The sequence below is a fragment of the Narcine bancroftii genome, chromosome 1, assembly GCF_036971445.1.
Source record: "Narcine bancroftii isolate sNarBan1 chromosome 1, sNarBan1.hap1, whole genome shotgun sequence".
Classification (NCBI taxonomy): Eukaryota; Metazoa; Chordata; class Chondrichthyes; order Torpediniformes; family Narcinidae; genus Narcine; species Narcine bancroftii.
The window spans coordinates 387,252,333-387,267,281 of NC_091469.1; the positions used below are offsets into that span (position 1 = coordinate 387,252,333).

General features: G+C 44.6%; 1 protein-coding gene across 16 annotated transcripts in view; it reads right to left on the reverse strand.

Moving 5' to 3' along the window:
• Nucleotides 1-14,949, reverse strand: part of mtrr (5-methyltetrahydrofolate-homocysteine methyltransferase reductase) — a 114,506-nt gene that overhangs the window by 83,774 nt on the left and 15,783 nt on the right. For 15 of the 16 annotated variants that reach the window (XR_011349889.1, XR_011349888.1, XM_069913610.1 and 12 more), the window contains 4 exons: nt 11,764-11,914; nt 11,558-11,675; nt 11,102-11,465; nt 451-579 (listed from right to left, as the gene is read on the reverse strand). Coding sequence is in view for 14 of the 16 variants with exons in the window: in XM_069913610.1 (XP_069769711.1) it covers nt 451-579; nt 11,102-11,465; nt 11,558-11,675; nt 11,764-11,914 (762 nt within the window). In the remaining 2 variants the exon portion in view is untranslated. The remainder of the gene's footprint in view (nt 1-450; nt 580-11,101; nt 11,466-11,557; nt 11,676-11,763; nt 11,915-14,949) is intronic. The other variant, XM_069913605.1, reaches the window with a different exon arrangement.

Here is a 14,949-nt window from a genome sequence, read left to right on the forward strand (position 1 = left end):
GAGAAAGCCAGGGAGTGGGGCTGAGTGGGAGGATGGATCAGCTCATGATAAGAATGGTGGAGCAGACTCGATGGGCCCAATGGGCCTAATCTGCTCCTATATCTTGTGATCTTGAGAACTACAGGGTGACAAATGAAAAAAATAATATTTATATTTATCATAAATACTGGACCTTTCACAAATTCAGCATGTGCCAAAACCCTTGAATATCAATTAAATAATGTGATCACAGCTCTAACACAGAAAAGGTGATGGTCCATAAATAAAAATAATGACCATATAATTTATTTGAGCCATATTAGAAAAAGTCACTATCTCAGGAAATGGATTCCTCACGTCCCATGCACCCCATCCCCCATGGCTGAGCATTTTTTGGTATGTTGCTCCAAATAACACACACCAGGTTTTAGATCTGTTAGAAACTCCAAAAGGTACAGCAACAGAACTTACAGAAATATCAAGTTCTAACAACAGTGCAGTTTTCAGTGCATCCTCCCGGGTCAGAGTAATTGCTTTTGTCACATATACCTGAAACACAGTGAAGTCTGGTGCAAGGGAGGAACATTCTTGTGAAGGATCCTGAGGGAAAAAGAATGATGGTAAAGAAAGATTTAGAAAGGGCAGGCATATATATTATCACTTCAAAACAGTAACAGATCTAAATATTTACAATACAACTGGGAGAACTAACTAGTTTTCTACAACCATCTTCAATCCAAATGTAATCCTGAACCCCATAACAACCATCAACCTCTCACACACTCCTCATTAGTGTTCAGAATGCTTTCCACTCTTATCATAATTTCAATATAGGGCAATGAAGACTGTACCAAATGAACCCTGTAGTTCGACAGTATATGCCCCTTACATTTTTATTATATACAGCACATTCATTGTGAGCAAGGTGAAGATGGAACGTTCTTTCTGTCTGCTGATTGGATCATTTTTCCAGCCAGCGAGCTGATTGAACTATATTTTCTTCCCATAATTTTCATTCAGGCCGATTCTCTTTAACTCAGAATGTTAATCCATTGCTCCTCCATCCAATCAGAATCAAAAACATTTTTAAAAATCTGATATTTGTGGCACGATCAATGACCACCCACAGACGTGAAGTAAGCAGTCAAAGGCTTTATTAATCAGAAAACCTTGGCCTGCCTCTACATGCTGCTGGCTCACGTCCAAGGCAGGGTATGAGGGTTATCCACCTTTATTAGGGATCTTACGGGGAGGAGCTACAGGTAGGGAAGGTGGGCCCACCTGCCGAGCCCAGTGAGGTTATGCCTGCAGTACTGTGGTTCCACCACAATGTTCAGTTGCCATAATGATTGTGGTGTGGATTGTGGAGGGTTTTGTGGCCTCTCTGTCTGGAACTTAATGGGAATGTAGATTGTGAAGGGTCATGTGACTTCTCCAGCTGGAATTCAGTCAGAAGTTGCCAATCAAGGTGCAGCTCTGCCCACCCATTAGTGCACACCTGACCATTGGCTTCTTTAAAATCACTCACTGATGACCATTGGTCCTTTTAAATTGCTTACTGATTACCTGGGCCAGCTGCCCCATCTTACTGCACTTTAAAAGCCCACCATGTGCAGTTGATGAATCTCTCTGCTCCTTTGTTGTGACTTTGAATGTTGCTGTATGTCAGGTTGCAAACAGTGGACACTCCTGGAGGAGTTGTCGGTAAGGTGTGCGTTACACTTAGGTTGGGACCATGGTATTGTTTGGCAATATTTATCCCTGAGCTGTTCTTTTCCACCATGTTTCCCCCCCCCCTCCCCCTCCCTTGTTGGTACAGGAAACTGGAAGTGCCTGGTGAAGTTCCTTTCTGGTATATTAGTAACTGTTATCTTTGTTGCATGTGTGTAATGAAGAGAGATTGGCCGCTTTCAGGTGGCCAAGAATACCTGACTGTAAAGCCGCCTATTCTACACCAATGCGGCAGCTGTTGGGTGGCCACCTGAAAGTGGAGAACCTGGCCAGGAGGAACACTTGCTTAACCCTCCTCCTGTAGGTACATTCTCTGGCTCGGAGAATCCCCTGTTGCATCTGAAAGCAGCAGTGGGACTAAGGCCACAGTCCACAGGAGCCAGGGTTTGCTCTGACGCAATTTTCCTTCAGCCAGCACGTTCAGGTGACAGAAAGGCACCTTCTCCACGGCCACCTGAATGTCCCAGCTGCACTCCCCCAGCCACATCTGCTGGTGCATTACCCTGCGTCTGAGCACCTGAAAGCGGCTATGGAGTAGATGGCCACTGGTATCCCCAATTACTGTATCTGATGTGAATAACTATTTAGTTTTTAGTATCATTTTGTTTTGTGCCTTCCCTGTTATGACTTCCCTGCATGTACAATAAAGATTACTCCTCCTTTGTCAGCTTGTATCTGGACTTGCTTCTCTGTGAATCCACTGAACTGGACTTCATGTAACAGTTAGCACTACCAGCAGGGTTCAAGGAAATTCAGCCACACACGTGCACAGTAACTACGTGGGGTGTTAACCTATGTGTCTGGGCTCATGAACAGGGGTAGCAGGAGGTGGCCCGTAAGTTGCAGGGGAATGTTGGGGATAGAATTTAGGATTCCTAAATGGACAGGCTATTGTCAGAGGTTCAGCAAGTTAATGGCTTGGCTGCCAGGCCATGCAATACTGATTGACTGGGTCAACAGGCCGGACACCTGCAGGGAAATGGTTGGGCACCAGGTCTTGGAGGAATTTGATTTCCTGAAGCCAGGGAGAGTCGTGGGAAGCCTTATGGTTGCAGATCTTCCCTGATGAGCCCCCAGCGGGATATCATGCAGAATTTAACAAAACCAGGTGCTCAGAAGGACCAGCAGATGAAGACCCTGAAGCACAACTGTGGCAGGAGGCATTGGACACTCCCCAGGCATACATCAGCAGCCTCGAGGCCAAATATACTGAGGTTGCCTGCCATTTAGTCAAAGCATAGCAGCTGCAGGCAGCCTGCCAATCCTGCTGGCAGGTTGATCCTGTTAAAATAAGGGCCATAGTCATGCATGAAGAGGGGGATGTGTGGATGGATGATGATGACCATGAGGAGGCTGAGTCCTGTTACACACTTCCTTTCTGCTAGCCTGAGATCCTGAAAGCCTGGCAAGTGATCCTGCAGCCCCAGACTTGTCACGTGGACTTCTCGTCAGCTCTCCCCATTGGAGAGGTAGCCAAAAATGGGGAAAGGACAAGTTGACTGGAGAGTGGCTGTTACAAGGTCATAGAGACCTGGGACTACTCTGCCAGGGAACTAACCAGGCTGGGAGATGGATATCACCAGCAGATGGGGAGCACCTGGCTGCTCAGGCTGTGGGATGGTGCCCCCCCCCCCACTATCTGTCTCTTCCATCAAGAGCTCAGTGCCCTGGGCAGTATGTCTACATAGCAGGCAGTCAACCACACCCTACAAGGGCTTCCTGAATACATTAATGATGGCACCACCCTCTAGGATTGGGTGATGGCTACAGTGTGGTCCAGGTTCCCTATGCTCCTGGAATGGGACCTGAATGGCTGCAGTGACATACAGTCAGTGAGGACATAAAGGTGAGCAGGGAATGGGCTCTTATTAACAGCATCCATGGGTGTAACTTTCCTGATGACACAAGGGCAACCACTACCAAGTGACTATTGCCTGCCCCATCCTCAAGAGGGTGGTCTTGCCCTTGATGGGACAAGCAACCGGTAAGGCTGTCCGGGAAGCCATTGCCCTTCTGTAGTGGCTGGAATATATGGAGTGGGAAGCACCTGCACAGGTTTGCAGGGCAGAGGTAAAATTTGGCGACATCACCCTGTTGGTGGCTCAGACGTGTCTGGTCACTAGAGGGAGGATGGGGGGAGGAGGAAAGAAGGAAATTCCTGTGGGGATAGAACTTCCAGTGTGCTACCTACCCCAACCCAGACCAGCCTCCCCTCTGCTCCTCCCCCCACCAGAGGTAGCCCCTGACTATCTTTTGAGTTTTCCCAAATCTCTTTTCGCCGCCCCCCCCCCCCAACCTCTCTCACCACCTCCCCAACCCACCCAACAGAAGATTACCCTTTAAGGTGTTCCTCTTCTTGCCTATGCTGATTGGTGCTGAGAGACTGAGTATGTGCAGCATTGCTATGACAGGCTGCGAAACTTGCATTGCTGTTCCTGCACACACAGCTTGGGTCTTCCACCTACGCTGACCCTGCTCGATGACAGTTGCAGGAGATGCTTGTACAAGGTCTTTTTCTTTTCTTCTTTGGCTTGGCTTCGTGGACGAAGATTTATGGAGGGGTATGTCCACGTCTGCTGCAGGCTCATTGGAGACTGACAAGTCCGATGCGGGACAGGCAGGCACGGTTGCAGCGGTTGCAAGGGAAAATTGGTTGGTTGGGGTTGGGTGCTGGGTTTTCCTCCTTTGTCTTTTGTCAGTGAGGTGGGCTCTGTGGTCTTCTTCAAAGGAGTTTGGTGCCCGCCGAACTGTGAGACGCCAAGATGCACGGTTGGAGGCAATACCACTGGTGGTGGTCAATGTGGCAGGCACCAAGACTGGTAACCTTTTGGTAATTACTGTTTATCAACTCCCACACCTAATAATTTCCCATGTGATGATTGCTTCAAGAGCCAGAGCAGGCAATATGTTGCACCTGTTTCAGTAGACACTAGTCCACGCACAGAGAGAAAGCGAGCGGGATTGGCATCCTCATGCCAGATGGTAGCCCAGATAATGGGGACACTCCCAGGGAAGTACTGGCATGCCCTGGATGCACGCCTGCTGGGCCAATCCCTGCGTCCCCATGGGACGCCACAAAGGCAGGCATGTGTGTTGTATCCCTCAATGACGGGGATGCACACAGATGGATGGGCAATGCAAAGGAGGCACTGGTCAAGGAAAGTCTATGGCCCTTCTAGGATGGCCGTGCACTGTATGCTTGAAGATAGAGATGGCACTGGTGCTGATGTTGGTGGGAAAGTTGCATATATATGCCAAACAAGTTGGAGAGACTACATGTGTGAGTTGGTGACTAAATTTATTTTAATTCCCTTCCCTCTCAGACTGGTGCAGTTCCTGCACTACCCCACTCCATTGAGAACACAATGGCCCTGTTCGGTTTGTGGGGGGGTGGTGGGGGAAGGAAAGAGCTGGTAGATCTTTGTTATTTCCAGAAATATCACCTTCCCCTGCTGATGTGCCTTGCCCCTCATTTTAAAAGCATTTGTTACTACTGTACTTATTGTATTTTGATTTGCGCAAGTTGTATAGACATCATTTAGTGTATCATAACCTGTCAAAGATTTTTTTCTGTTAACTATTGTATCTAATGTTGTTGATCATGTTTATAGATGATTGGCAAGTGGTGTGACTTCTGAGGGGTGGAATGTAGTGTGGATGTGGAGGGTTCTGTGGCTCCTCTGGCAATAGATTAAGAGAAGGGGAAGTGCAGAGAGACCTAGGGGTACTTGTACACCAGTCTCTGAAGGCGAGCATGCAGGTACAGCAGGCGGTTAAAAAGGCAAATGGTATGTTGGCCTTCATATCAAGAGGGTTTGAGTATAGGAACAAGGATATCTTACTGCAGCTGTACAGGGCCTTGGTGAGACCACACCTGGAGTATTGTGTGCAGTTTTGGTCACCTTATCTAAGGAAGGATGTTCTTGCAATGGAGGGAGTGCAGAGGCGATTCACCAGGCTGATACCTGGAATGGCAGGAATGACTTATGAGGAAAGATTGCGCAAATTGGGATTGTACTCGCTGGAGTTTAGAAGATTGAGAGGGGATCTCATAGAGACATAAAATTCTGGCAGGACTGGACAGAGTGGATGCAGATGGGATGTTTCCAATGATGGGAAAATCCAGAACCCGGGGCCATGGTTTGAAGATAATAGGCAAACCATTTAGGACCGAGATGAGGAGAAATTTCTTTACCCAGAGGGTGGTGAATCTGTGGAATTCATTGCCACAGCGGGCAGTAGAGGCAGGTTCATTAAATCTATTTAAGAGGGAATTAGATCTATTTCTTCAGTATAAGGGTATTAAAGGTTACGGAGAGAAGGCGGGGACGGGGTACTGAACTTTAAGATTAGCGTGATCTTGTTGAATGGCAGAGCAGGCTCGAAGGGTCGAATGACCTACTCCTGCTCCTATCTTCTATATTTCTCTGTCTGGAGCTTGGTGGGAGCCTGGATTGTGGAGGGTCATATGACCTCTCCAGTTGGAATTTAGTCAGAAGTTGCATCACCTACCAATCAAGGTGGGACTCTGCCCAATGATTAGTGCCTACCTGACCATTGGCTTCTTTAAATGATTATCTGGGCCGGACTCCCCAGCTGACTGCACTTTAAAAGCCCACCACATACAGTTGACTGGTCTCTCTGCTCCTTGGTCCTCACTACAAATGCTGCTCTATGTCGGGTCGCAAACTGTGGACATTGCTGGAGTCGTTGGTAAGATGTGCCCTATACTTAAAGCAGGACTGTAGCATTGTTTGGCAATACTTCTCATTGAGCTGTTCCCCCCCCCCCCCCCCCCACCCAACCCAACTCCCTGTTGGTACAGGGAACAGGGAAAGCCTTCTGAGGACCCTGTTTTGTAAGAGTGTTAGTAACTAACGGGGAGAGAGAGAGAAAATAGGTGGCCACAGGTATCGGATGTTGCTGTATCTGATGTGAATGCCAATGTAGTTTTTATTATTGCTGTTTTGTGTCTTCCCTGTTTAAAATTTTCCAGTGTGTACAATAAAGATTACTCCTTGTTTGTCAACTTGTGTCTGGATTCACCACTCTGTGAACCCACCAAACAGAACTTGAATCTTGCGTATCAATGATGAACCGTTAGGAGGAACATGTTATGGTTTGATGACTTAACTATCAATTATTACATTATTAAAATAAAATGAGAGAGATTCTATGTTTGTTGCTTCTGATGGCAGATGAGTAGGAAATGAAGGAGACGCAGGTGAGGGCTGAGTTGATGGTGGTGGAGGGGAAGCCAGGTTTGTGGAAGAAGGCAGACATTTTGGAAGATCTGGACTGGGAGAGGATGCAAAACATGATCTCCTATTATGGAAACACAGGTCAGGTGACAGAAGTATGTGTAGGCAAATATTTTGGGTCCAGTGGATTATGGATAAAGATAGGTCTGGTCCTTGAGTTGAGATTCTAAATTAGAGATGAGGCCAATTTTATGGAAATGAGAAAGGATCTTGGAAGAGTGGTTGGGATAAGTTGTTTTCTAGTTGTTCAGATGGCCTTCAAAGGTAAAATTTTGAGAATGCAGAGTGTGTATGTTCCTGTCAGGGTTAAAGGCAAAGTTAATGGGCATGGGGAACCTTGGTTTTCAAGGGATATTGGTGATCTGGTTAAGAGGAAGAGAGAGGTGAATAGCAGGTATAGGCAACAAGGAACAAATGAAGTACTAGGAGAGTAAAGAAAATGTAAGAAAATACTAAAGAAGAAAATCAGGAAGGCAAAAAAGATGAGGTTGTTTTGGTAAATATTGTGAAGGTAAAGCCGAGGGGTTTCTTCAAGCACGTTAAGAGGAAAGGATATTGGTCCCCTAGAAGATCAAAGTGGTCCTATGTGTGGAGACTCACGAGATGGGGGAGATCTTAAACAGTTTTTTTTTAACTCAGGAAACTAGTATAGTGTATAAGGAGGGAAATAAGCAGTGGAATGGAACATATAGAGATTAAAGAGGAAGTGCTTGCTTTCTTACAATGAATAAAGGTAGATAATCACCTGGGAATGACATGATATTCCCTTGGACTTTGAGGGAGACAAGTGTGAAAATTGCAGGGGGCCTGGTAGAAACATTTAAAATGTCCTTAACCACGGTTGAGGTGCCAGAGGATTGGAGGGTAGCTTCTTGTGTTTTTGTCTAAAAAAGGCTCCAAAACTAAACCAGGAAATTACAGGCTGGTGAGCCTAATGTGAGTAGTGGGGAAATTATTGCAGGGTATTCTGAGAGATTGGATATATAGTATTTGGATAGCCAAGGGTTAATTAAGGATAGTCAGCATGAGTTTGTGCTTGGTAGATCGTGTTTAACCAATCTTGTAGAGTTTTTTTGAAGAGGTTACCAAGAAAGTTGATGAAGGAAAGGTTGTGGATGTTGTTTACATGGTCTTTAGTAAGGCCTTTGACAAGGTCTCGCGTGGGAGGCTAGTTCAGAAGATTAAAACAGTAGGTATCCATGGAGAGGTTTTTCAAAGGATTTGATATTGGCTGAATGGGAGAAGATAGTGATAGTGGATGATTGCTTCTCAGACTGGAGGCCTGTGACTAGTGGTATGCCTCAGGGATTGATCCTGGGACCATTGTTGTTGTCTATATCAATGATCTGGATGATAATGTGGTAAATTAGATGAAATTGGTAGATTGGATGGTGTTGTGGGCAGTAAGGAAGGCTTTCAAAGCTTGCAGAGGGATCTGGACCAACTGGAAAAATGAGCCAGAAAAATGGCAGATGGAATTTAATGCAGACAAGTGTGAGATGTTGCATTTTGGAAGGACAAACCAAGGTAGGGCATAAAGGAGTGCAGAGGAATAAAGGGATCTGGGAATTCAGATGCATTCAGGTAGACAGGGTTTTCAAGAAAGCTTTTGGCACATTGCCCTTCATAAATCAAAGTATTGAGTACTGGAGTTGGGATGTTATGGTGAGGTTGTACAAAACATTGGTGAGGCCAAATTTGGAATATTGTGTACAGTTCTTGTTGCCAAACTATAGGAAAGATGTCAAGATTGAAAGAGTGCAGAGATTTATTTGGATGTTGCCAGGCCTTCAGGAGTGGAGTTGCAGGGAAAGATTACAACTTTTTTTCCTTGGAGCGTAGAAGAATGAGGGGAGATTTGAGAGATTTACAAAATTGAGGGGTATAGTCAGAGTAAATGTGAGTCAGATCTTTCCATTTAGGAGAGATAAATACAAGAGGACATGGCGTTAGGGTGAAAGGGGAAAGGTTTGAGGGAACATTGGGAGGAACTTCATCATTCAGAGTAGTGGGCATGTGGAATGAGCTGCCATCTGACATGGTAAATGTGAGCTCAAGTTTTGAGAATAAATTGGATAGATTCATGGATGGGAGAGGTCTGGAGGGTTTTAGAATGTGTGCAGGTCACTGGGACTAGCAGAATGTTTCAGCCCACTAGAAGGGCTGAATAGCCTCCTTTCTGTGTAATGTTCTGTGGAAGACTATCTTGGGAACAGATGGAGAAAGAAGGGGATAGAATCCTTGCAGTGGACAATGTGAGAGGATGTGTAGTCACGGTAGTTGAGTTGTGGGACTTCCCTTGATAAAGGGCTCAAGCCTGAAACATTGGTTATGTCTTTTTATTTTTGCTATATAAAGGACACTGCTTGACCTGCTAAGATTCTCCAGCATTTTGTTTTTACTTCAACTACTGTGTTTACAGATTTTCATGTTTCACTTAACCGTGGGAGTTGGGTTTCTAATATCTTGGTGGAAAGCTGGTTTCCTGAGTTTGAGATTGGGGTGGAAGTTGGCCATGAAGTGAATGAAGTTGACAAGCTTATCTGAATTCTTTGAAGAGATCACAGGCATGTAAGGTATAGCAGATGTTGGTGGGGAACGATTGGACCAGGGCAGAAAAGATGGTCAAGGTAAGATTAAACTAGTTCAGAGAGGCAGGAGCTGGCAGAAACAATGGGTCTACCTGGATGGTTGGGTTTATCATCTTAGGTAGAAGGTAGAAACAAGCAGTGCAGGGATGGGAGAGAGGTTGGCAGCCATGGGAGGGCCAACATCAAATACAACAGAATTCCCACCCCCCCACCTCATCCTCACCTACCACCCCACCAATCTCCGTATCCAAAACATTATCCTCTTACAATGGGATTCCACTACCAGACACATCTTCCCTTATCCTCCACTCTTTGCCTTCCATAAGGACCACTCCCTCCTGTGATTCCCTCATGCATTCATCCCTTCCCACTAATCACACCCCTGGCACCTTCCCCTGTAGCCTCAGGAGGTGCTACAACTGCTCCCTCACAACAGTCCGGGGCCCCCAAACAGGCTTTCACGTGAAGCAACATGTACATCCGCAGGATTGATTTACTGAATCTGATGCTCCCTTTATGGCCTTCTCTACATTGGAGAGACTGAGTGCTGATTGCTTTGTTGAGCACTTTCTCTCCATTTGCACCAGTGATGGAGACCTTGCAGTAGCCAATCATTTCAGTTCTGTCTCACACCCATTCTCGCATGTCTGTCCATGGCCTTGTGTACTATCCCACAAAAACCACCCACAAATTGGAGGAACAACACTTAATTTTCCATCTGGACTCTCTCCAGCCAGATGGCATTAATATTGACTTTTCTATTTTCTGCTAACCTGCTCTTCTCTCTCCTCACTTCCCCACCCCACTTCCCTTTCCACCTCTTCCCTCTCTATTCACCTAGCCATCTCTCCTCCCCTTAATTGCTGCTGCCCCCTCCCTTCTTCACCTATCACCTCCTGCCTTTGCGACCACTCTTTTGTTCAGACACCTGCCAACTTTTCTCCATACTTTGATGAAAGGCTTAAGCCTGAAATGTTGGTATTGTATCTTTATCTTTCTATATAAAGGACACTACTTGACCTGCTGAGTTTCTTCAGCATTTTGTTTTTAATAAGCTGCATGTGTATTCTTTAATTCTATTTAGCAATGCATGTATTAATGCAGTGGGAGAGTCTTCTAGCTTGGCAAGGAATCGGGGGCAAACATTCAGAAAAATTCTAGAATAACAATCATTGTTAGGACAAATTTGGGAATTAAAGCCAAACACAATCTGCTGGAGGAAATCAGTGGGTCAAGCGACATCAGTGGGAGAAAAGAAATGGTCAATGTTTCGAGCACTCTTTATCACAGCAAACGAAGGTTTCGGTTTGAAACAGACCATTCTTTCCTTCCTGCTGATGCTTGCTGCCCAACTCCAAGTTACTCCAGCATATTGTTCAGCTTCAGATTTCAACATGTACACAATCTTTGAGAACCTAGAACAAGTGATCTGGCAATTATTTTTATTTCAGATTTACCACATCTGCAGTTTTTCTGCAAACGTGCAAGTAAATTTCTGAAGTTAAATGATACTTAAAAAGTGTTTAGAACTGGCCTTACCTGTTTTGCAAGTTTCTGAAATACCACATTTAGATACTCTATTGGCAGAGCAGGGATAGCTAGAGTGGATTCTGATAATGGTTTCTCAGACTGTACCCAGGCTGGCAGTGGACAATCCTCCTGTGATCGTGTCAACGATGTGTTCTGCTCCAAGCTCTCAAGTGTAGTATTTGAATCTGCACCCAATCTCAATTTAATTCCTTCCGAAGCATCAGGACTTTCAACGTCAAGTTTGCATATTCTTGAATTATCATTTATATCAGAGATGCTCTCTCCATCTTCGTGTATGTTGTCTTGCTTTGGGCACACTTTTGCTAAGGCATCCCAAAGATTATCAATCCAAGGATCAACAACTATTTCTAATCTAAAAGTGGATAAAAGGATCAAAAATAACATCCATCTTGCAAGATTGGTTAAATTCATCAGTAGAATGGAAAATGTTATTATGTGCCTTACCCTACACTATCATCTGCATATCCAGTTGCATAGAAGTGATCTGCACCAAGGCGCTGAAACTGCTTGTCAATAATCTTCCCACCATTGGCAAATTCTGAGTAATTCGAATCTCCAAGAGCTAAAGAGTATAAATCATTTTAAATGAGTACAATACATTACAAGTACAATTATTAACAGTCAGTTATAAAACTTGGGACATTTCTTACCTAATAATGCATATTTTATATGTGCATAATGGTGAGGAGCTGCAATGCCACAGACTTCCTTGAAAAACATCTTTGCTGTATCTGGAAGTTCCCCACTACCAGTAGTAGAGGTAATTATAACAACTGGAGCACATTCTTTCTCTAGGTTGAACTGAAAGAATAATAAGAGAATGAAATTAATTTTCTTCAAGCATCAATGCTGTCAATCAGAATCAACAATGAACAAAATTCACATTACTAGCACCAAAATATTAAGTGTTCTTTTGTAAACTATCTTTTTTTTTTAATTTTTTATTTTTCACACCATAAATCACATTAGCCATGATATACACTTTTTCTTTTTCACACATATCTTTCTTTCTTTCTTCTTCTTCTTTGGCTTGGCTTCGCGGACGAAGATTTATGGAGGGGGTAAAAAGTCCACGTCAGCTGCAGGCTCGTTTGTGGCTGACCAGTCCGATGCGGGACAGGCAGACACGATTGCAGCGGTTGCAAGGGAAAATTGGTTGGTTGGGGTTGGGTGTTGGGTTTTTCCTCCTTTGCCTTTTGTCAGTGAGGTGGGCTCTGCGGTCTTCTTCAAAGGAGGCTGCTGCCCGCCAAACTGTGAGGCGCCAAGATGCACGGTTTGAGGCGTTATCAGCCCACTGGCGGTGGTCAATGTGGCAGGCACCAAGAGATTTCTTTAGGCAGTCCTTGTACCTTTTCTTTGGTGCACCTCTGTCACGGTGGCCAGTGGAGAGCTCGCCATATAATACGATCTTGGGAAGGCGATGGTCCTCCATTCTGGAGACGTGACCCATCCAGCGCAGCTGGATCTTCAGCAGCGTGGACTCGATGCTGTCGACCTCTGCCATCTCGAGTACCTCGACGTTAGGGGTGTGAGCGCTCCAATGGATGTTGAGGATGGAGCGGAGACAACGCTGGTGGAAGCGTTCTAGGAGCCGTAGGTGGTGCCGGTAGAGGACCCATGATTCGGAGCCGAACAGGAGTGTGGGTATGACAACGGCTCTGTATACGCTTATCACACATATACAGTGATGTAAACTATCTTTAAGCATGATTTAACTACATGCCTTTAAAAATCTACTCCATAACATCTTTATGAACAGCAAAGCATTTAAATAAAACTGCAAATTCAAACCAACTGTATTCCCAGTGGGGAGTCACAGTAAAAATTGAATTGATAAGTCAATCAGTGATCAATACTGCAACCTTGTATCCAACACTTACCCATTTTAAGACAGCCCACTGAAGGACTAAATTTGAACTAATGTGTTAGATTACACTATATTGCATAGTTCAAGTAAGATGGACTGCAACACAAGGAATTGTTTGACAAAAGTCAAGTTTGTCATATGATTACACAAGTACAACCCAACGAAAGTGTTCTCCGGTCCTTGGTGCAAAGCACACAGATGTATAACAAGACAACACACAAACAATGCATATACAGGACAAGTATTTCATCGATACAAATAAATATTGTTTCATGAATATGAGAGCCTTTGATGGTTAGCATAAGCAGTTCCTTTGGTCGTTCAGCATACACTCTGCCTATGGAAAGAAGCTGTTCCTCAGCCTGGTGGTGCTGGTTCTAATACTCCTATATCTCTTCTTCCCCCCCCACACCCCACTCCACCCCCCCTCCTCTCCCGGAACACCATCTTCAGGCAACAATCCCAGTAGACCACATCAATGAGAGAGGAAGGGAGACTCCAGTGATCCTCTTTCACTCATGATCTTGTGGATTGACCTCCAATCCATTTCTTTGCAGCACCTGTACCACACTGTGATACAGCAGACCAGGATTCTCTCGATAGAGATTTTATAAAAGGTTGACATAATGGTGGCTGGTAGCCTTGCTTGCTTGAGTTCTCAGGAAGTGCAGTTGCTCTTGTGCCTTCCTGACCATGATAGGTCACTAGTTAAGACTACTCCAAGAAACTTGGTGTTCTGAACTCTCTGCTACAGATTTGTTGATGTGTAGAGGAGAGTAGCTGTTCCTCGTCCTCCTGAAGACCACGATCATCTCCTTTATTTTGTCCACGTTGCGACTCGGGTTGTTACACTTGCACCATTTTGCAAGATTTTGCATCTCTCTAGTGCAAGCCATCATTGTTTCAGATGAGGCGAACTACTGTTGTCATCTGCAAACTTGATGACACTGTTGCAGCTGGATCTGGCAATAAAGTAGTGTGAACAGGAATGGACTGAGCACACAGCCCTGAGGTGTGCACAGTGCAACAGTGTTTGATGTATTGCTATCAACCCAGACAGACTATGGTCTTTCTGTTTGGAAGTTCAGAAATTAGTTACAGAGGGGAGTTGAGTTCTAATGAGGACAGTTTCTCCACCAGCCTCTGGGAAAAGATCATATTAACGCTAAGCCAAACTCGATAGACAGCAGCCTGGAGAATAAGGTGTTGCTGTCCAGATGGGTCAGGACAGAATGAAGGGACAAGGCTAGAGCATCGTTAGTGGAACAGTTTCCTCTATAGGTAAATTGAAATGGGACCAACATCTCTGGGAGATGTTTTGATGCATTTTATTGCCAGATGCTGAAAGCATTTCATAATAGTGGCAGTCAGTGCCACAGGGCAATAGTCATTGAGGCCTGTAATTGCTTAATGATTTGCCCAAAAAACAGCTGTATCCTTACAAAGCACAAGAACTCTTTCACCACCAAACTTCTATCTCCCATCAAATAAGATTGAAACAAAAAAAATAAAACATAAGTTTCTTCAAGTAATTGCCCATCGAGTGTCCAATTGCATTTCAATAATAAGTGCATTGGGAACTTAGGATATCTATCGAACATTGTATGGAAAATCTAGCATCTGTCACAGCTCAATGGAAGTGCTTGACTTTGCTTATCAACTACTTCCAAGTGATCAATCATATAATCAAGGTATTATGCAACTGAAGATTACTATCCTGTCAAATTTATGACGCCTCCATGCAGAACAATCTTGTCGGTGCGATTTACAACTTTTTCCCTTTTGAAAGCCCCAAATTATTTTGCTTTCACTGGTCTTCAGGCAACAAGTTCCAGATCACAATTCTCTGAAGAAAATGGATTTTCCACACTCCTTCATGCATCTTCCCCTTTTTTTTGCCATACATGTCCCCTAGTTCTTGAAACCACCCGAAACTAGAATGTCCAAGAGTTAAAGAACAAATATTTTT